This window comes from Haplochromis burtoni, unplaced genomic scaffold, assembly GCF_018398535.1.
Source record: "Haplochromis burtoni strain Fernald_Lab_line unplaced genomic scaffold, NCSU_Asbu1 Contig_292, whole genome shotgun sequence".
NCBI lineage: Eukaryota > Metazoa > Chordata > Actinopteri > Cichliformes > Cichlidae > Haplochromis > Haplochromis burtoni.
The window spans coordinates 668,168-689,324 of record NW_024582653.1 but is presented as its reverse complement, the minus strand read 5'-3'; the positions used below and the strand labels follow the sequence as shown (position 1 = coordinate 689,324).

At 38.8% G+C, this 21,157-nt stretch overlaps 1 protein-coding gene across 3 annotated transcripts in view; it reads right to left on the bottom strand.

Annotated features, from left to right (window-relative positions):
- The window catches only part of LOC102311540 (neuroligin-1), a 145,977-nt gene that overhangs the window by 4,082 nt on the left and 120,738 nt on the right, over window positions 1-21,157 (bottom strand). For 2 of the 3 annotated variants that reach the window (XM_005940460.3, XM_005940461.3), the window contains one exon: window positions 7,642-7,701. The exons of the other annotated variant lie outside the window; for it this stretch is intronic. In XM_005940460.3, the coding sequence (XP_005940522.1) occupies window positions 7,642-7,701 (60 nt within the window). The remainder of the gene's footprint in view (window positions 1-7,641; window positions 7,702-21,157) is intronic. 3 annotated transcript variants of the gene reach the window in all.

Sequence of the window (21,157 nt, the reverse complement as noted above, 5' to 3'; positions counted from 1 at the left end):
ATATATATAGTCAGAATGACCTTACACAGAAAAGGAATTGAGATTAAAGAAAAGGTAAGTTGACTCTGGTAAAATTCTCTCTGAATGTGTGTCTTTGTATTATGTTTGTCTTTTCTTCTGTTTCCCTGAGTGCAGAGATCATTACATCACTTCACAGTCTCTGTCCTTTTACAGTTTTTTTTTTTTTTAAGCTATTCAGCTCCCTCTGTCGCAGCAGGCACTGGCCACAATGTAGCGACACATCATAACTCTCCTCTGGAACACTTCCAGAAACTCCTGACAAAAAAGGTCAGGAGATTATGGCAAGTGCGTATGTGTGCTGGTGCTGTACAGTCCAGATATATGTGCAACCTAACAAAAGGAGAGGAGGGGAGACAAACCGAGCATATAATAAGAATGAATGAACTGGGTAATTGTGATGATATGATTCTGTTTATGATGGTGGTTATGCAATGGTAATGATAATGCTGATAGTCATGTTGGCATGACAGTGGCAGTAGTGATAATTAACTGACAGCCTTGATGATGACAGTGATGAGTGACAGAGATGAGGATAATGGCAATTAATACTGGATATATAGTGGAATCAGCTGTGGGAATGTTAAATGGTGATTGCAATGAGTTAGACAATGATGTCAATGATGTCAACCATGATAGTGACAGTAATGGTAATGTACTTGATAGTGGTGACAATCATGGAAATAAAAATACTTTTTGCTGGTGTCACCCAAGATGGTTTTGATGACGGCAATAGCTAACTATGAAAGCGATTAACTATTACATTGCTAATGGTGTTGATAGTAATGATACTGAAAACTATTATGGTGCAAATGATCTCAGTGACAAATAACAACCATGCTAAAAAATCATGATAGCTACATATTACATTGATGGCAATGAGGACAAGTATAACAGACAATAGCTATGATCAAGACAATGATGTTACTAAAGGACAATATTACAACAAGTATGCTAATATTAATGTTACTGTGGTGGCAGTTATGATGTAGTCAACATCATGTTACGAAAACAGCAGTGGGGCCAGGTAACGTGCAACTTCCAACCTGTGAATTTTTGACTAGTTGGAACAAAAGGGCTGTTTTTCAACAAGCATGTTTTTTTTAATGTAATCCAAATTGCAAATATTTTGACCCAAACTATTATCTTTTTTTTAACTAAATAGGTAATATTGGTGTATAAACTAAAATATAGTGAATGAAAAAAAAAAAACAGAAAAAAACGAAATGCTAAATAAACTTCTGAAACAGGACAAAGTGAAGTTTCCTGGTTGACAGTATTGTGATTGATGACACCGCCCCTTCTGCCTCTTTTTAGAGATTTTGTCAAACAGGACCATTCACTCTTAGTGTCTAATAACACTGCCACAGCTTGTGGTTCAAAGCATCTGTGCCAAATATGTGCTGAAAAAAAACTGCAATATTTGAAATTCTGGGAAAAAGAATGACTTGGATTTTGATAATGGCAACAACAGTGAAGATGGTAGAGATGATGGCAACATCATGGCTATGAACAACAAATGAAGATGATGTAGATGATTACAACAACCACGAATTACAGTGAAATCCAATGGGCTTTATATAATAAAAAACATGAATAACATTAATTGTAATTGTTAACATGGGTTTGTAAACAAAATGATAAGGAAAGAGTTATGATAAAAATCATAATTTTTGAGAATGGAAGCTGTGTATTATTAGAGTCACTTGTATTTTTATGAGTCCTCTCAAGTGTTACTTGAAAATAGAAATTAAATTCTGCTGAAGTGATATAAATCCAGTGTGGCTTTTTTTGTTCTTTGCTGAAGGTCAGCGGTAATGAGGTGAGGTTAGGATAAAATTGCCGCAGCGACGCTCAAACATTGATAGATTTACCTGAATTTACCTGGATTTACTGACTAAAGCAACTCCCAGTGTATACTCAACATATTATATATTAAGGTTTTAAGTTTATGCTATCCAGCTTGCTCTCAGTATGGCTTCCTGGCAACCTACATTGGCTGCCAAGTGCAGCATTCAGAGCCAAAAAAATCTTGTAAATCCCAGCCTCTCCATTCATTCCCCTTACTTATCAATTTATTCAGCATATTTCAACACTTTCTACCACCCACCACTTTCCATCAGTGAATAAATTGTATTTGAGGTGATTATTGAACTAGCAAATACATGTGTGATTATTGTAATCAGTAGTTAATATTGATTCCTGTAACTTAATTTTCAATGAATGTGTCTAGAATCAGGCAGGAAAATTCAACTGTCCTCTCTCTCTTTCCTGTGTGTCTGTGTGTGTGGGTTTGTGTATTTCACAGTGAGCAGAAAGATGAAAGCTTGCTCTAAGATGAGTGAAAATAAGATGCAATGATGTAGTGATTCTACCACTCAATCTTCCCTGGGATGAGTATGGGTCAGGGAGGGTTTGTCAGAGGAGAGGTGCCATGCCAGCATGGAGTAGATCATTGCTTCCTTGAGGATGAGGTTATGATCAAAGAGATTCAGGTGCTTTAGATTTCTCTGGGCAAACCCTAAGAGAGGCCCCCAGGCTGTTGCAAAAACTTTGGTATCCTCTCCCTTTGCCAGTGTAGAGGACTTATCAAACCAACAACAGTCACAAGAAGAAAAGGGTTGTTTTTTTTTCTTTAGCTCTAGCTTTTTGCTGCAGGGAATAAAGACACAGGAATCCTGGTAAGGCCAGCAAGAAAAAAAATGAGGCCAAGTGCTAAAAACTGATTCAAAGGCTGCCTAATAAAATGTATTCAGTGAAAACTGTTCATAAAAACTTCTTCACTAGCATGGTTAAGAAGGCATCAATGTAGAGATGTATGATGAAGAGATTTAGATATATTTATTTAAATCTACCATGTATTAACAGTGACCAATCATTTTATTATAATTAGAAAACCATATTTCAGCTAAATTATAATATGCAGTACAAACATTGATCATTCCCAAATCAACTAACATTTAAATCTACAATAAACGCTGTCCTGGTTCTGTTGCAGGGTCTTCTATCAGTTGGACATCCAGTTGGCAGCTCTACCCTGCGCTCCTTTCCAATGATTAAGGTCAATATCTCTAAGGTTGAGGCCAGGGAACCTTTTCAATAATGTCCATTTCCACAACTTCTATCTGTGTATCACTCTTTTAGTCACTACCCAGAGCTTGCGGCCATACGTAAGGGTAAACATGTAAAACATAGCTCAAGTAGTAAGGTCACACTTTTGAATTAAGCTCTATATTTACCCCATTTTTGCAGGTGTTACATCAATCCATTTGACTGTCTCCCACTCCCTTCTTCCCTCACTCATGACCAAAACCCAAAGATACCTAAACTTCTCTACTTGGGATGGTGGATCATTGCCCCAAGTGGGTGTGCCTTCATTTTCTGATGAGAACCAGACTTTGGGATACTAACTGTCATCCTAGCTGCTCAATACTAGAGTCCATCAACCAGTGAAGCCAAGAGCACCACATCAACAGCAAAAATCCAAGATAAGATCCTGAGGCTACCATACCTGTCCTCCCCTTGCCTGAATCTAGAAACATTGTCCATTAAAATCACAAACAGAATCGATGACAAGAGCCAGACCTGGTGGAGCCCGATACCTAAGGGAAATGAGTCCAACTTCTTGCCAGCAATGAAAAACAAACTATTACTACTGCTCTACGTGGACTAAATAGCCAACAATGACAGCCCCCGCACCACCACACTCCAGAGGACAAGGGAAGTGCTTAAATGCGTTCTCCACCACTACACTTTGCCAATTCATTTCCACAACATCCAGAGTCTGAATGGACTCTAGGGAAAGCTCAGCCATCTCTACCTCAGTGACTTCACACCTAGTGATGGAAGTCATATGCATCACACAAACACTGCTTCTATTTCTTGTGTCCTCAGTTGACGTCAGCACGCCAACCCAACCATATATACCTGACGGTTTGCCAGAATTGATTTGAAGTCGACTGAAAGTCTTGTTCCCTGGCCTCATCAGACTTCTCCCAAAGTTTGCCAGTATGGATTTGACAGAGCCATGTCCTTTTTTTTTTTCCAGCATTGATCAGCTACCTCCAGAATCCAACCAAACTTGGCAACATTTCCTGTTGCCAAGTGCACTTTGGACACAATCATGGTCAAACAGTTTCCATTATGGACTATCCATGATCGGCACTGAACTCTAGAAACAGAACTACTCTTGGGGTTACATTATCATTATCCATGTGAGCACTGAAGTACCTAGTAGACAAGAGTGCCTTCGTAGGGATGCTTGCAGCACCCCACCCAAGATTTTCAAGAAGGCCAGGTGTTCTAAGCTAGTCTCAGCATCTAAGCACTATCAATAGTGACAACCCGCTTCCCTGACCTGAAGCCAAAGGAAAATTACCATCTTGTATGAATTTAAATCCACAGAACTAAAGAAGGGGAGCACAGTGGTAAGCGCTGATGCTTCATAGCAAGAAGGTCCTGAGTTCAATTCCACCATCTGGACCATTCACCTCTTTCATTGTGCAGTCTGCAAGTTCTCCTTGTGTACTCCGGCTTCCTCCTACAGTCCAAAGACATGTAATTAGTGGGGTTAGGTTAATTGGCGATTCAGTGTAAATCTGTATGCGAATGGTTGTCTGTGGTAGCCATGCGTCGGATTTTGGACACCCTGGACAGGGTGTACCCTGGACCGGTTGCTATGGTAGCTGGGATAGGCTTCAGCCCTCTCCCTCGTGACCCTGATAAAGGTAAGTGGAAGAGTATGAATGGATGGAGAACTGAAGACGCCTCTTGGGTGAGGTCTTCAAAAAACCTAAAGACATCCAGTCATCCTTAAAGACTACCATGAGAACCTACACAGACATATTTCAGTCCATCCCGTCTCAAGGAAATGTGGATGGACAACTGTGGATGAAAACCCAAGGTTTCTGCTTTCAAAATGCTGCCCAATTCAGAAAGCAGAATATTTATTTTAATTCATATATGTTATATTAAACAGCCTCATTATTTGCAAGCATGAGCTGGATGGAGAAAGGCAAGGATGTTGATATTGTTATGATCTTTTCTTTTACTCCAAGATTGTCTACATGGTATTAGCAACATCTCTGGGCCCCTAACACTCTAATCCATACTGTATCCCTGGAGGTTAATCTTTCACAGGTAATAACATATAATACTTAGAGCCTCCATAAGTAGATGCCACAGTTTGAAACATCTTCACTTCCACATTCTGACTCTTAACTATTCCAGCAATATTTGATGTTAAAACAGAAGCTTCTAACAAGTTCTCTGGGCTTTCCTGTTTACATCTCTATTCCCAGCACAAAAAGGATTACAAATAGCAGCTTTAGAGAATATAAAGAGATTATAAAATGCAAGATACTGGATGGGAGGGGTTGTGAAGGGATGTCCTCAATGAGTTGGCAGATAAAAGGCAACACTATGTCAAAGGTCAAAGCCTCTAGAGCTACGTAGAAAGTAAAATGGGGAGGGAGAGTTCAGACTGATTGGAGTTGCCCTGAAAGAGAGTGAGGGTCTGCGTGTCCATGCAGGCATTCTGAAACATATTTCCCTGTAAATTAAACTGGATTACTTGTCTTCCCCACATCCTTTATCGAGATAACACTTGAAGCTAGCATGGAATTCATTGAATAGATCTGTGTGAGCTTTGTGACTTTCTATAATCTTACTGACGTGTGTGTGTGTGTATGCGTGTGTGTTTGAACTCCCATAAAAACTGCATGATGATGCAGATCAAAGGGATCTGGATGGTTGTGAGTTTTACTTGGATGTAATTGCTGTTTACTCCATCACATTATACAGTAGAGGTGCTTTATTAAGACTTTCTGCCTGTCATTAGAATTGCACTGCAGCAGTCTCAAGGGGATATGACACTATCTCTGGGTTTTATCAAAGACATTTTATTTGTAATATGACTTTTCAAAGATCTGTTATTTTATGGCAATTGAGCAAAGGTTCTTCTTTCTTCTACTGATGAGATTAATGGGTTTCAAGTGGAATGCCATAGCATCATAACACCACTCATTTCAATACAAAGAAGAGTCATTGCAGTTTTCAAAAGACATTCGCCGGAACCCTGAAGTGTTTTTTTTTTAAACAATACAACACGCCTTGCATTAAAGGATTAAATGGCTTTAAATGATTAGCAGTACATGGGGACAAAATAATTTATTTTTATTGCATTTGAGTTTAGAAAATTCATGGCAATAAGAGCAGAACAGGTAACAATGTTGCTTATTTTCAAACACATGGTGAGTTTGACAGAACCAGGCAATATATTTATGGGTTAACTAGCTTGATTACTATATATGGTTATAGAGTCTTCTCTTTATAATTTTCTGTACTAGCACATTGTGGCAGGAAACTGTGGGTTAGCATCCTTGATCTTGTCCCTATGCAGACACAGATTTTATATATAATGTATATAACTAGCCCATGTAGTTATTTATATTACAATGAGTGACCTAAAGTGCAGCAGATTGGAATCTGTTTAACCCTGTAAAGATATACTATTTACAGAAAAAAATGTATAAAGTAAATCTTACGTCAGGGTCCACTTTTCCAGAGCTTTAAATTAAAACATGTAGCTACATGTCAGTCTTTAATTACCAGGATCAATAATTACCTACCAAAGTCAATATTAATGGAAATTAAATATATTAATGATAATATATTGCATACATTCTAACTACAACTTTGTCTGCTTTGAAAACTGATCAGCTAAGCCACAATAATTACTTTACCTTGTCTTACCTTTTGCCGAGTTGGTTCACAGGAGATTTAATTCCACCAGTGAGGTATTTGCCCCTGAGAAGCAGCTTTGTCTCACAGAGATGTTTGCTAAATTTTAATTGCAATCTGCGGTGTGAGCATTCACTGCAATCAAAGAAGCAACATGATTGCTCCACTGAAATTACCAAGTGATAGAAGTGTTTATGTACAGTGAGGACATCGGTGAAAACCTTAAACATAATGCTATGTCATGTGGGTTCCTTGCAAATGCTGAATAAATGTATTTATTCAAGTTTTACATATTAATAGGTAGTAAGTTGGTCCAGCATTGCACCCCACAAGTCTTTGCAGCAACTAGGGCTGAGAAAGATATTAACATGTCTTCTAGTATTTTTATCATATTTACAAAGGTTATTTTGATGCCAAAAACATAAATAGATCTGTTAATGTAGAAAAAAGCCAGTTAGCCAACGGTTAAACTTTTGAACATGATCATATTTTAGAAACGAGGCAAATCAAAACAAAAAACATGCAAAAATGTGTTAAGAGCTGACTGAAGGGTTAATAGTTATTCTATCTGCTGGTGGGATGCAACATAGAAAAGGAAAGAAAAGAAAACAGCAAATCCAAGCAGGTAATCTACATATGTTACAGTTTTAATATCAAAGAATGGTGGAAGACATGTAAATTTTAGACATCAAGCTGAAGAGGACAAAACACATCCAGCCCAAAAAGAGAGTTTACGAGTAAAGAGCAAAAAGAAAATGTCCATCAATTTCAAAAAAAGGACAAGAAATGTAAGAAAATCAAAGAAGATAAAAATTGTAGGAGAAAGGGTAAGTTTGATTTCCCTTGTCATGCAAATCAGTTTGGCATTGGGGGAAAAAATACCTTCGTCGTCCGTGCGGTCACTATCACCTAAATCATCACTGTGTTTCTTTGTAAGGGGACCTATAGGACCAAGAAGGAGAAGATGGAGGAAAACAGGGTGATCAAGAACACAAACAGTCTTCAAAAGATGCTCTCAAAAGAAAGAAAGTTTTTTCAATCATTACTGATTTTATAGCCCCCTTTTTTCTTTTCTTTTCTTTTTTCTTTTTAGAAAAATCTTCACATTGACAAGCAGACTGGGCAAACATTACCACAATGTCCACTTTGTTTAATGTTGGAATTTACTCTGCATGAGTTCATTTAAGAAGTTAAAGACCAAAAAAAGAGGGACTTTAAAAAAAGAGGCAAAAAATGTTAGTTTTCTGTTGAAAATGAAGACTGAACTAAAGATAAGCGTCTCAAGATCATAAACTTTAAAACATTGCATAAAGTAGCATAAATTACACACATCAGATATTGTGGTAACAAATGAATTGATCAGAATAGAAGAGAAAAAAAAAACAAAGACTGTAAAAGAAGCAGAGTTTTTTTTAAGAGCAGAGCACTCTAGAGAATCATGTGACAACTTCCCCAAATGCTTTTTAAAAGTGATTTGATGTCACAACACACACAAACATCTGTCCATACATATCCCTGTTTAGAATATCAACTATCCCAAAATTTTAAAGGCAGTGAGAGAAAGAAAGGAGACCCCCCCCCCCAAAAAAAAAATTAAATATATATATATATTTTTGAGTGATTATTGGGTTATTCTTTATCCATTTATTTTCATGCTTTTGCCAAGGCATGCTATAAATCATAAAGCATGAATAAGCACACATAGTAATCTTCATAATACAATTTAGAATAATCAGTTTTATTTAAAGGAAACAAACTGAGCAATAACACAATAATGACTTTGCTCTGGCATAATAATATTGAGATTAATTATGTGCATGTTTGTTTAATCAATACAAGAAAAAAAGTAAAGTATGAAAGCATCTGACACTTTGAGCAGATACAATAAGGGTACTGAATGAAACTTTTTTTTCATTTTTTTTTTCAGTAGATTCTTTAAATACTCTTTAAAAAAATTTTTTGTTCAACCTGAGTGTTTGTGTAGTGTTTAAGTTTATCAGGCAATTGTCTGTCAAGGGAAGTGGTTAGATGCTTCTCCATAAAAACAACAGTTTGTCATTTTAATATCAGTATTGTTTACATACACAGAGAAGAAACGCATGCTAGCTTAAAGTATTTACACACCTACAAACAAACACACACACAAATACAAACGTAGAGAGGAAAAAATATACATATATCTTCCAAACAAGATCAGAAACATGCAGTCTTAACAAAAAATAACAGAAGCTGTCAAGGTGCATGACACATAGAATAGCATCAGTAGCATACTGGTCCTCCCCCAACCCACCACACACACACACACACACACACACACACACACACATACAGTTGCGCACACATGCAATGGCATCGACAACACGTGAGCCCGTTGTGCCTCAAAGTGCCATTAGTAGATGAGGAAATCACCACTTTAGTCCTTTAATCTATCTTAATTGACCACAGCAGCAAATAGCCGGCACTTTTATGTAAATATACTTCAATTCCATTTTTAAAAACTGATCTAGCAGTTTATTCTATTTATAAGGTCAACGCTAATAAATGGCTCATATTAAACTAGAAATGTCACTAAATGAGTTGTTGTGATTGTTTATGAAATAGACCATAATGGCAGATGACTGACTTAAATGGTTAAGATGGTTCTAGCCAGTAACTCATATCCAAGAGTAATAATTCCTCCATCATAATATCTTGGTTTATTTTAAGCTCACTGATTTCTTTCCAATGACTTTAAAAAGGAGGTTGGCTTACTGCATATCAGTGTGTCCTGCAGCAGTCTCCCAGCTCTCTTTTGTGAATATGACAAGCAATTTGATAAGGGAGAGCTGACTCGTGCTTTCAATGTGCTGAATAAGCACCGAGACACCAAGTCGCTTCTTAGGAAATGGGAAATGTCTAAGAAAGAGAAAGCAGCCACTGTCTAGGGATGTGTCACCTGTTTATAGAGTATGCCGCATAGAGAGATCACTGACAAAACAATACATAAAGGTTGTGAGAAATCTGTGGTAACCTTTCAGCATACACGACGCTGAGTGATATATGTCTCCGTGCTAATACCTGAATATACAGCAAGCCTACAGTTACTTTTCAAACTGTTGCATCTACAATTTAAATGCATGTTCGGACAGACAAGTACACAATTAGTTTTTATATAAAGATAGATATAAAATTAGCAAAACAAAGTGGTGTGTTTATATGTTTTTGACTGAAAATATCCAAACTACAAGAGGACATTTAAATTTAAAATGCTGTTTTATCTGTGTTATTTATATTTATAGGATGTAGAAGCCTAACTTCCAGATCTAGTCTAGTCTTAAGTCTCCATGAACCAAAGCAACTATCCATTTTAGAATGTTAAAATACTTCAACTGGCACAGTACACTGAATATACTAAATATGTCTCAACACCATCAACATGAAATGAGTATCATCGAAAGACAATAAGTAAATAAATAAAAACATTAAAAAGCTGTGAGCAACTGGAAAACCTATGAGAATTTAAAAAAGAAATGACAAAAACAATGCGACTGCTCTCTGGATTGCACATGTGCTGCTTTTATAGGAGCACCTTTTCTGACTTAGGGTTAGTTGGGATCAGAGCAAGACAGCTGCATGACATGTCATATCACACACACACACATGTGGAGAGAGAGAAAACGAGAGAGACATCATTCAACAATCATGTGCCAATACTGAACGTCGCTGTGACAAGAATGTCCTGACACCGACCTGTCCTCACCTGCTATTTTGAACCAGTGTATGCGTGCTTTCATATGTGTGTGGGTAACTGAAGCAGAGATACTGGTGAAGTCTCAGCTGGCATCAGCTCTAATCAGTGATTAGGAACGTGACACTTCAAACATTTTTCAGATAACCTTTGTTTTAATCCCTACCATAGATAATAACCAACCAAATATACTGTACTTCTATTGCAACCCATGAAGTCATTTATAATCCATTTTAACACCAATGTAGAAAGGAATGTAGACATCTAGAAAAATGTGCCTGTAAATTTTCACCCTGGTATTTATATATATATAAAAAAAGTAAATAAAAGTCACTACAGCTAGGATTATCCCCACTGTAGACGCAACACAGGTGTACTTGTCCTTATGTGCGTAGTCTACTAGACTACAAGGGCTCACAGTTGGTGCCCTTTTAGTCTGCTGTGTGGGTGCTGACAGGTCTGTGGAGTCGCAGCAAATTGGAATTCACGCATACATCCACGAGTCTCTTTCACCCTCTGATAACAAAATTTGCATCACCTTTGTCCAAGCAGACTTTTGCATCTTGTATATGGCAAAGGAAAGTATAACACTGGCCTAACGTGTGATTAGCCACATGTGTCTTAGAGAGTTAATGACACAAACCAGTATCCTACCAGTTGGTTGAACCTGCCAATTACTGGCAATATAAGATAGATAACAACTGATGGTGATTCAATGGGATAACAGCATTCAAAATAGGTTATCTTTTTCTACAGTGTGTGACTACTTCTTATCACTTCACCTTTACTGCTGCATGCTAACAAATTGCTGTTCTCTTATATCTGCACTATACCCCCCTTTGTTTTTCAACCAAAAGCACAGATTGGTAGACTAACAGGCTGATCTGTAAATGTGAAAGAGGTGTAATTCAGAGGGAAAGAGCTTAATTGCTTTAAACAGGAACTCAGTAAACACACTGAAAGAAGTTTGAAGATAGAAGTTGAAATTTAGAAATTTGGTACTAGTTCTGCAGAGAAAACCGGGCAAAGATTAAAAATGCTCTATGAATTATTTGAAATATGCAATCAGTTACCATTTAATTAGGTAAATTAGTGCAGACTGTTATCCAACCCAGCAGCTCACTATAATACCTTTACAATGAAGTTCGTCTGACTTTGTTTAGGACTTGGAAGTCTTGTGTCTTATGGCCTCAGCATGTTTTAAATTATTATATTCACAGATATGTGCAGTTAACTTGGTCAGTGGGTCGTTAATAATTAGCACTTATCAAGTTAAAGCTAGAGAAATACCCAAGGTCCCCCTGTTATATTCTTATGGTTCCTGTAATTCTTTTAGGTATGAAAGGGACACTGAGTTTCCTTTTCATACCTAAAAGGACCCCGTACAGCACATTTCATTTTTCTTTTTCCTCTTCATCATTCAGTGGAGCAAAATATTACACTTTGATTTTCAGTCTGTCAGTCTACATCGTCTGCCTTTCTCTGACGTTTGCGGTGTCTTTTTCTCTGTGTCCATCGTTTTCCCTTCTATCCTCATATCTCCCTGCTTCCACCAACAGCATTGATTGGAGACTGATGAAGAGGAGTTTCACGCTCTCTGACACTGCAACAATCCATGACTCAAAAAGCCAGCTGGGAAGCAAGAATGATAGATACACACACACACACACACACACACACACACACACACACACACACACACACACACACACACACACACACACTAAACCCTCAGGCTTTCCCCTCTTCTGGATGAGGTAATTATTGTGAGGAGAGTCCATGCATCGATTGCACATTCTGCACAAGAGCTATCCACACATACATATATTGCTCTCTGTATGCATCAGTCAAGGCCTCTACTGGCATAGAAACACACTAGCATAATCAATCACCGATGCACATTAAAAAGGGGATCTAACAGAGCTCGCTGCTCAATGAGCCAAATAGGTAATCTACAACTGACCTTGGATAAAATCCCCACAGGCTGTAAACTATAAATACAGAATCCATCCCCAAGGTAGAACTGGGACTTTAATGCACTTCAACAAACTCTCTGATGAGGAGAATCACTCAGGAAGCATGAAAATAAGCAGAATGTGTGAAACCTCAGAGAGGTGTGTTACAGATATGTTAGAACTGTGTTATACAATGAGTCTGATGTCCAAAAATATCTTTTTGGGTTTCTACTCGTTTCTTCTCAAGAGCTCATATTAAAGCCTGCAGTCCTTTTTTGTGTTAACTGAAGTTATTTATTTATTTATTTTCATCATTGGATTATTGTAGTCTTGTGTGTAAAATGATGTGTTATGGAAATATAGACATACAGAACTTTAAAATAAAATTTAAGACATTTGAGAGGTTTCTAGACTTTTCTCCATGACCTACCATCAGTATTCAGTTCTTTTTAAAGTAATTGTGTTAAGGATGTAGAGTTGTCACAATACTTCAATTTCAAACTTGATACAGCTACACATAATTTGATACATATTATATATTTGAGTAGGTAAGATAGGCTGTCATGTCAACTTGTTGGTAAAAAATTTTCAGGGTCAATCTGGGGCTTTGGAAGAATCGCTTTTTAGATCAAATTCATGTTATCCCGCTATATTGAAACTGTCTATTAACTTGTCTGTGAAGGTTCTCAGTCATCCAGGTGATTGTAATCTAAGGAGCTTGGAAACAAAAGCGTCTGGACTTCTTTGATTTGCTTGAAGACGTTTCACCTCTCATCCGAGAAGCTTCTTCAGTTCTAGGGTCAAATGGTGGAGAGTCCCAGATTTAAGCCCTGTGGGAGTATCCTCCCACGAGGGACAATGGACCCTCTAATGACCCTCTACATAATCACACAAGCCGAGGTGTTAAAATGGTTGTAGGTCACAATCAGCCAAGGTTTCGGGTGGGCTCATTGTAAAACCTGGCCCCACTCTGAGGTCAGATGGCCCAGGATGTGAGTGGGCATTAAGGCATCTGGGAAGCGATCTCAAAACGGGATTATAGATGGCAGACAGTTGGTGTCACAAGCCACCGCCTCTGTTTAAAATGGTCACTCACAGTGGACATAAATGGCTTCTTTTACTCCTCTTTCAAACCATCTGTCTTCTCTGTCCAAAATGTGACATCCTCAAAAGAGTGACCTTTGTCCTTTAGATGCAGATGGACTGCCGAGTCTTGTCCCGTGGAGGTGGCTCTTCTATGTTGTGCCATGCGTTTATGAAGTGGCTGTTTGGTCTCTCGAATGTAGAGGTCTGGGCATTCCTCACTACACTGTACAGCATACACCACATTATTAAATTTGTGTTTAGAAGTTTTGTCTTTGGGATGAACCAGTTTCTGTCTGAGTGTGCTGCTGCTGAAGTAAACTGGGATGTTGTGAGTGACCATCTTTGAACAGAGTCAGGGGTTTACGACACCAACTGTCTGCCATCCATAATCCAGTTTTAAGATCCCTTCCCATTCCCTTAACGCCCACTCACATGCTGGGCCATCTGACCTCAGGAAATCACATGATAGGATGGGGCCAGGTTTCACAATGAGCTCACCCGAAACCCTGGCTGATTGTGACCTACACCCGTTTTAACACCTTGGCTCATGTGATTAGGTAGAGGATCATTAGGGGGTCCATTGTCCCTTGTGGGGGGATACTCCCACAGGGCTTAAGTCTGGGACTCTCCACCATTTGACCTTAGAACTCAAGAAGTTTCTCAGATGAGAGGTGAAACGTCTGCAAGCAACTTAAAGAAGTCCAGACGCTTTTCTTTCCAAGCTCCATAGACTGTCTATTAACATCACAGAAGTACAGGATCATGATAACCATAACCACTAGCTGCTAACTTAATGATAACAGAATACTGATGCGGGTAATTACTAACGTTTCAGCACCTAATGTTAACATGCACAGTGCAATAGCTGGGTTAATATTTATAACTGGTTAATATTGCAGTGTTGTTGAAATATTAACACTGTTATAATGATTGTTGCATTCCAACAATCAGTCACCATTGGTATCTTTGAACCAAAGACGAAAGACTTCCCATTCCTCAGTCAAATATTTTAATGATAACCAATAAAAACTGGCGCTTATCATACATTCTGTTATCCTTTTCTCAATGTACATCAGCTTGTTCTATAAAAGTGTCCATACATTTTATGGTTAGATTTGAAGTGTTTGGGCTTTGAAATATATATACTTTACTTATAATGAGAGAAAAAGAAGCTATCCATCAAAACAGTTGTGCATCAGAGAACAGAAGAAAGCTACCATTTATTCAGATGACTGTGAAACATAATGTGTACGAGCTGTCTGGGAAATGACTGAAATATGTCATGCAAATGGGAAAATGGGTCCAAACACAGAAGATCCTAAGATTATGAAAACCTAAAGGGAAGTCTGTTCATGGGGGAAGATGCATTAATATTCCATATCATCATCAGGAACTATGCCTGAAGCATATGAAGTAAGATTAGGCAGAAGAGACAGACAGGATTGAACATCATTTCATGAGTTTTTCAGTTTTTCCCTCTACCAGCACAAAAAAAATGGAACTAATCTTAGACCTATGAAAGATTATGGTAACAGTAATGTGAATATTAGAAGCAATACCAGTGACAACAAAATAAAAGAAGTCGATGCATTTTGCAAGAAATGCTGTGCTGTGCACAGTTCTGCAGTAATGTGTAGGTGGTACAAGCAACAACTTTTCAAACAACATTCTCCATATTGAGGGTAAATGTGAAATTAAGAAAAAAGCATATGCATATGTAATACCTACCACTAACATATGATAACTGGGTAACTACTCAGTACAGTGGAGGGTATCACACTTACTCTATGCTTCATGTAAGATAATCTAGACCAGTGTTTCCCAACCACTGTGCCGCGGCGCATAGGTGTGCCATGGAAAATTATCTAGTTCCACCTGATTAGTACTCTAAGCGATCGGCGTGAGTTACGGGCAGAACAGTTAAATTCTCTTTCACTAGAGGGCAGTACAACTACCAGCTCTAATTAAATAGGTTGCCAACTGCCAGTAAAACAGAAGAAGAAATTACATAATAGTCATGCTGTGAGATGACACAACACGTAATAGCAATAGATAAATATCTGAAGAAAAAAAAAGTGGTCAATCTGACCTGGGTCCTGGAGAAAATTCTGACCCAGATGAAGGCCATAGCATGAGTAGTGGTCAGAGGAAAGCAAAAGAGGGTATGCTGGGGACAAACCAAGCCAATTCCGCCATGCCAGGTGTGCAGGAAAAAATGATCAATATGCTTTGTGTTACATTTTTGTTTGGTGGTGTGCCGTGTGATTTAAACTATTTGCCATTGCAAAACCGACTAATTGAATTTACAGGGGGTTGCTTTATGGCACCTTAAGGGAAGTGGGTCCACATTTTGTGACTATACACAAATGAGTAATAAAATGCACACATACCTAGTTTTGGTTGTCAACAGTAGAAAAATATGTCCAACTATTTTTACTTGAAATAAACTTGATCACAGAATTGAATTCAGGCAACATGTTTACTTACTGCAAATGACACAAGAAGGAACATAAGAGAAGAGAACATGAACCGTGCCAGTGAACATAAAACTTTGAAGTTGTTAAAACAATTTTTCTAAAATAATTAGAGAAAAGAAAATTTGAAAAAAAATTGGAAAGACCAGCATTAAAAATCTGGAAAGATCAACTGAGCTGTAACTAGTTACAAAGTAATGTTCTGGAGAACTAAAAGCTTTCACACCCACTTAAATATCCTTCTCACCTTGACTTGTTTCACACTGCATTTATTTTCTCTTTTTTGTTTTGCTTTCTCCTGTCATTCCTTTTATCTGTTCATATTTCTTCTTCTCCTATCCGTCCCTGCTACTGCTAATTTCTTTGTATTCTTCCACTGTTCTTTCTCCTTCTACTGCTTTCTGATGAAACAAACACCCACACTGTCAATGTCAGTGAGTCAAAGTCTGGGAGGGGAGGACATGAGCGAAGATGTGTGACTAGTATGCAAACGAGCGAGCAAAAAAAAAAAAAAAGAACAGCAGAGAAGTAAGAAGCAAGAGAAGAACAAAAAATAAATGTCAGGAGCTCTTAGGTTTAATTTGCACATTTTTTGAGGAATTCATCTGCTAACAGCACCTGCATTTGCATAAACATGCGTCAATTATCAAATAAAAAATAATTTTTACCAATTGGAGCTTTTGACTCCTGCAGAAATCTTGGTTATAGAGGTCTTATAGAGAAATATCTGTTAAATGTCCATCAGCATAAGGTGGGACGAAAGCTTTTGGTTATGTTTTAGTCAACAATTAAAGCAGCAGCTCAAACAGAAGTCAGAAGTTTAAAGCAATGGGTTTATTCAAGGGTATTTACACATCTGCTTGTTTTAAAGTAGTCTAAGGAGTTTGGAAAGAAAAGCTTCTGGACTTCTTGAAGTCTTCTTTCTTGAAGATGTTTTACCTTCAAGAAACTTAGACAAGTCCAGACGCTTTTCTTTCCAAGCTCCTTAGACTTCGATAACCTGGATGACTGATCTTGTTTTAAAGTCGTTTTCCAGAGTTAAAGAGTGCCTTGTCATGGTCCTGGGTCAAGCGACCCAGTATTTGAGTTTCATGTATCTTTTGTATTCATTTGCACCTAGCTTAGTTCACCTAGTTAATTTCTAGATTGCTGTTTAGTTTTGTTCCTTAGTTGTTTATGTCATCTCCCCCTGTACTAAGTCTCCCTGGTTCATGTGTCATGTCTGCGTGGTTATGTTTAGTTCTTGTCATGTCTAATCTCCATGTTTCCCGTTTTACTTTGAAAGTCTGTATTTATTGTCAGTGTATTCAGTTTCACTTCTCCTGTCCTGTCGTTAGGTTCATGTGTGTCAGCTGTGCTCCCATGTGTGGCCACTTCCCCTGATCATCCCTCATGTGTATTTAGTCTCTGTGTTTCATGTAGTCTGTGTCGTGTCGTCTGTTTTCCTCCCCTCCATGTTGTCACAGCCAGTCTTAGTATTCATAGTTTTTCCTAGTTTAGTCATAGTTTAGTTTGTCACTGCGTTTCTGCCTTATCTGCACTCCTTGTCACCAGCCACAATAAAGGCTCGCTTTCAGTTAAGTTTACTCCAGTCTACTCTCGTGTGTTCGCACCTGGGTCCACCACACACACCACCGCACGGTCTGCCTCCTCAGATCGTGACATGCCTCCCCTTTTTTTATTTTGTTAACTGAACACAGGAGAGACCTAGTTGTTATGAAGATTATATCTGTAAATATATCATGAAAAGATTAGTTTGGAGTGACAGATTGACATATGTAAAATCATCTCTTGTGTTTCATAGTATAAAGTCACTTCGATTGTAATAAATGTGTAAACCTGGAAATATTGATAAAGAAGAGCTGGGGTACTCAGTAATCAGACTGTTGGGAATTGTCATTATGTCACATATAAACTTAAAAATCTCTGCATGTGGTTAGTCTTCTTCTTACCTATCGCATAAACATTAAGATGGACTACCTCAGGCTTGCCAGGTTTATTTCTGGACACTCAAATAAGTGAAGCATTAAGTTTGAAGTCAGTCTTGCTTAGAGAGAGTCATGATAAAAAGGAGTAGATTTACTGGACCAAGTATGTAGCTGTAAAGCCTCCATAAACAGGCGGAATCAAACAGCAGTGTATGTCCACGCCAGCAGGGACAGCACTAGTATTACTGGATTTGTCAGTCTTGACTCAACCCATTACCAAAAATGGTTGGGAGACTGAACCTCAGCCAGCATAGTTGAGTAGTTACTGATGAATCTTACGTATACGATAAAATGTGTCAGAACAGCATGTCTGTCATCAAACGAGACAATGTTTTTGTCTTTCTCTGTTTGTCTCTCTCGTTTTGTTAACTGACTCATTTTGACCAACACTGTCAGCTAATAGGCCAGTGGCCAGTGCATTTATCAGTGAGTCAAGCTGTTTTTGAACTGAGCCTTCTCTCCTCATGCAGTGCGACTTGTCAGCTCTGCTCTGTGTTCACCCACTGCTCTGTGAAATATGCCATGACAGGAACTGCAGAGGTTTTAAACCCGAGTATGCAACCCTACTTACACAAGAAAGAAATATGGATTTTGACTTCAGGCTTTGAGGCAAGGCTCAGGAGAAAAGATGTTTGTGTAGAACTGCATAAGAAATGGCTCCGGTGATTGAATGTATCGTAATTCATTGGTGATTTAATGGTCTAAAAACATATATGGCACAGCTTTTATTTTTAGATGACATAAATGACATGCTTCAGTTTATCTTTGAAAAATTCAGCATTATGAGCTGTATGTGTGCTTTAGCTGACCTTTATATCCATGTAAGAGTTTAAAATTTGACATCAATTTCTATGAACTTAGTTTTATTTATGTAGAATTATTTATATAATTCCTCCACTGCCACACACCCCAAAAAACAAACAGTTGTTGGCCAACACAGTCACCCACCAAATAGCATGGGAGGCGGGGTACACCAGTATATCACATAGGTTGTCACAACCAATTCAGAATATCTTAACATACATGTCTGAACCACCGCACTGTAAAATGTAATATTGTGTTTAATTAAAAATATTAAATAGGCTGAACTCAATTTTTAACAATTTGTTATTAGAACTCGATTTAAATGAGTTACCAGTACTTTTTATGCAAAAATGCTGATAAACTCAATTTATTTGAGTTGTCTTAACAAAAAGAATGACATTGGAATGTCGTTCGGACTGGAGAAGTGTAGTCGGATGGTAACAAAGAGAGGGAAGGTAGTCAGAACTGAGGGGATTGAACTACCAGAAGGCAACATTGCAGACATAGAGGACAGTTACAAGTACCTGGGGATCCCGCAGGCAAATGGGAACCATGAAGAGGCCGCTAGAAAGGCTGCAACCACCAAGTACCTGCAGAGGGTCAGGCAAGTCCTGAGGAGTCAGCTGAATGGTAAGAACAAGATCCGGGCCATCAACACGTACGCCCTGCCCGTGATCAGGTACCCTGCTGGGGTAATAGGCTGGCCAAAGGAGGAGATAGAAGCCACTGACATAAAGACAAGAAAGCTCCTTACCATGCATGGAGGGTTTCACCCCAAGTCCAGCACCCTGAGGCTGTACGCTAAGCGGAAGGAAGGGGGCCGGGGACTGGTGAGTGTCAGCACCACAGTCCAGGATGAGACAACGAACATCCAAGAATACATTGGGAAGATGGCCCCAACTGACCGAGTGCTCAGTGAATACCTCAGGCAGCAGAAACCCAAGAAAGAGGAGGGAGACGAGGAACCATCATGGAAGGACAGGCCCCTGCACGGTATGTACCACCGGCAGATAGAGGAGGTGGCTGATATCCAGAAATCCTACCAGTGGCTGGACAAAGCTGGACTGAAAGACAGCACAGAGGCACTAATCATGGCAGCACAAGAACAAGCTCTGAGTACAAGATCCATAGAGGCTGGGGTCTATCACACCAGGCAAGACCCCAGGTGCAGGCTGTGTAAAGATGCCCCAGAGACAATCCAGCACATAACAGCAGGGTGCAAGATGCTAGCAGGCAAGGCATACATGGAACGCCATAACCAAGTGGCCGGCATAGTGTACAGGAACATCTGTGCCGAGTATAACCTGGAAGTCCCGAGGTCAAAATGGGAGATGCCCCCAAGGGTGGTGGAGAATGACCGAGCTAAGATCCTGTGGGACTTCCAGATACAGACGGACAAAATGGTGGTGGCTAACCAACCGGACATAGTGGTGGTAGACAAACAGAAGAAGACGGCCGTAGTGATCGATGTAGCGGTTCCGAATGACAGCAATATCAGGAAGAAGGAACACGAGAAGCTGGAGAAATACCAAGGGCTCAGAGAAGAGCTCGAGAGGATGTGGAGGGTGAAGGTAACGGTGGTCCCCGTGGTAATCGGAGCACTAGGTGCGGTGACTCCCAAGCTAGGCGAGTGGCTCCAGCAGATCCCGGGAATAACATCGGAGATCTCTGTCCAGAAGAGCGCAGTCCTGGGAACAGCTAAGATACTGCGCAGGACCCTCAAGCTCCCAGGCCTCTGGTAGAGGACCCGAGCTTGAAGGATAAACCGCCCGCAGGGGCGTGCTGGGTGTTTTTATATATATATATATATATAAATATATAATTATCTATATAGTTTTATATGTATATATGGTGTCGTAATGGTGGTGTGTGTGGGTGTGTGTGTGGTGTGTGGTGTGTGTGGTGGTGTATGTATTATATATATATAAACAGCACACAACATATATAAATATATAGTATATATATATATATATATATATAATATATATATATATATGTGATGGATAAAAACACCCCACCAACATATATATATGTGTGTGTGTGTATGTTATGTGTGTGTGTGTTTAGTATGTGTGTGTGTGTAGTGTTATTACTGTATATATAATATGCTATACTAATAATAATACTAACTAATATATATATATCATGTTTAACCTGAGTAGCAAAAGACCGCAGGGGGTTGAAAACAATAAGCCAGGAGTTAGCTGTGCTCGCGGACTCTATCAAGCCTTGACCTCCCGGTCAGCTATGCGCTGGTGGATAACAGAGCTCTCCGAAAACGTGGAAGCACTTTTGCAAATATGTGATATTTTGATAAATTAAGTAGATATTTGAGCATTACACAGCTACATTTGCCTGAAAATG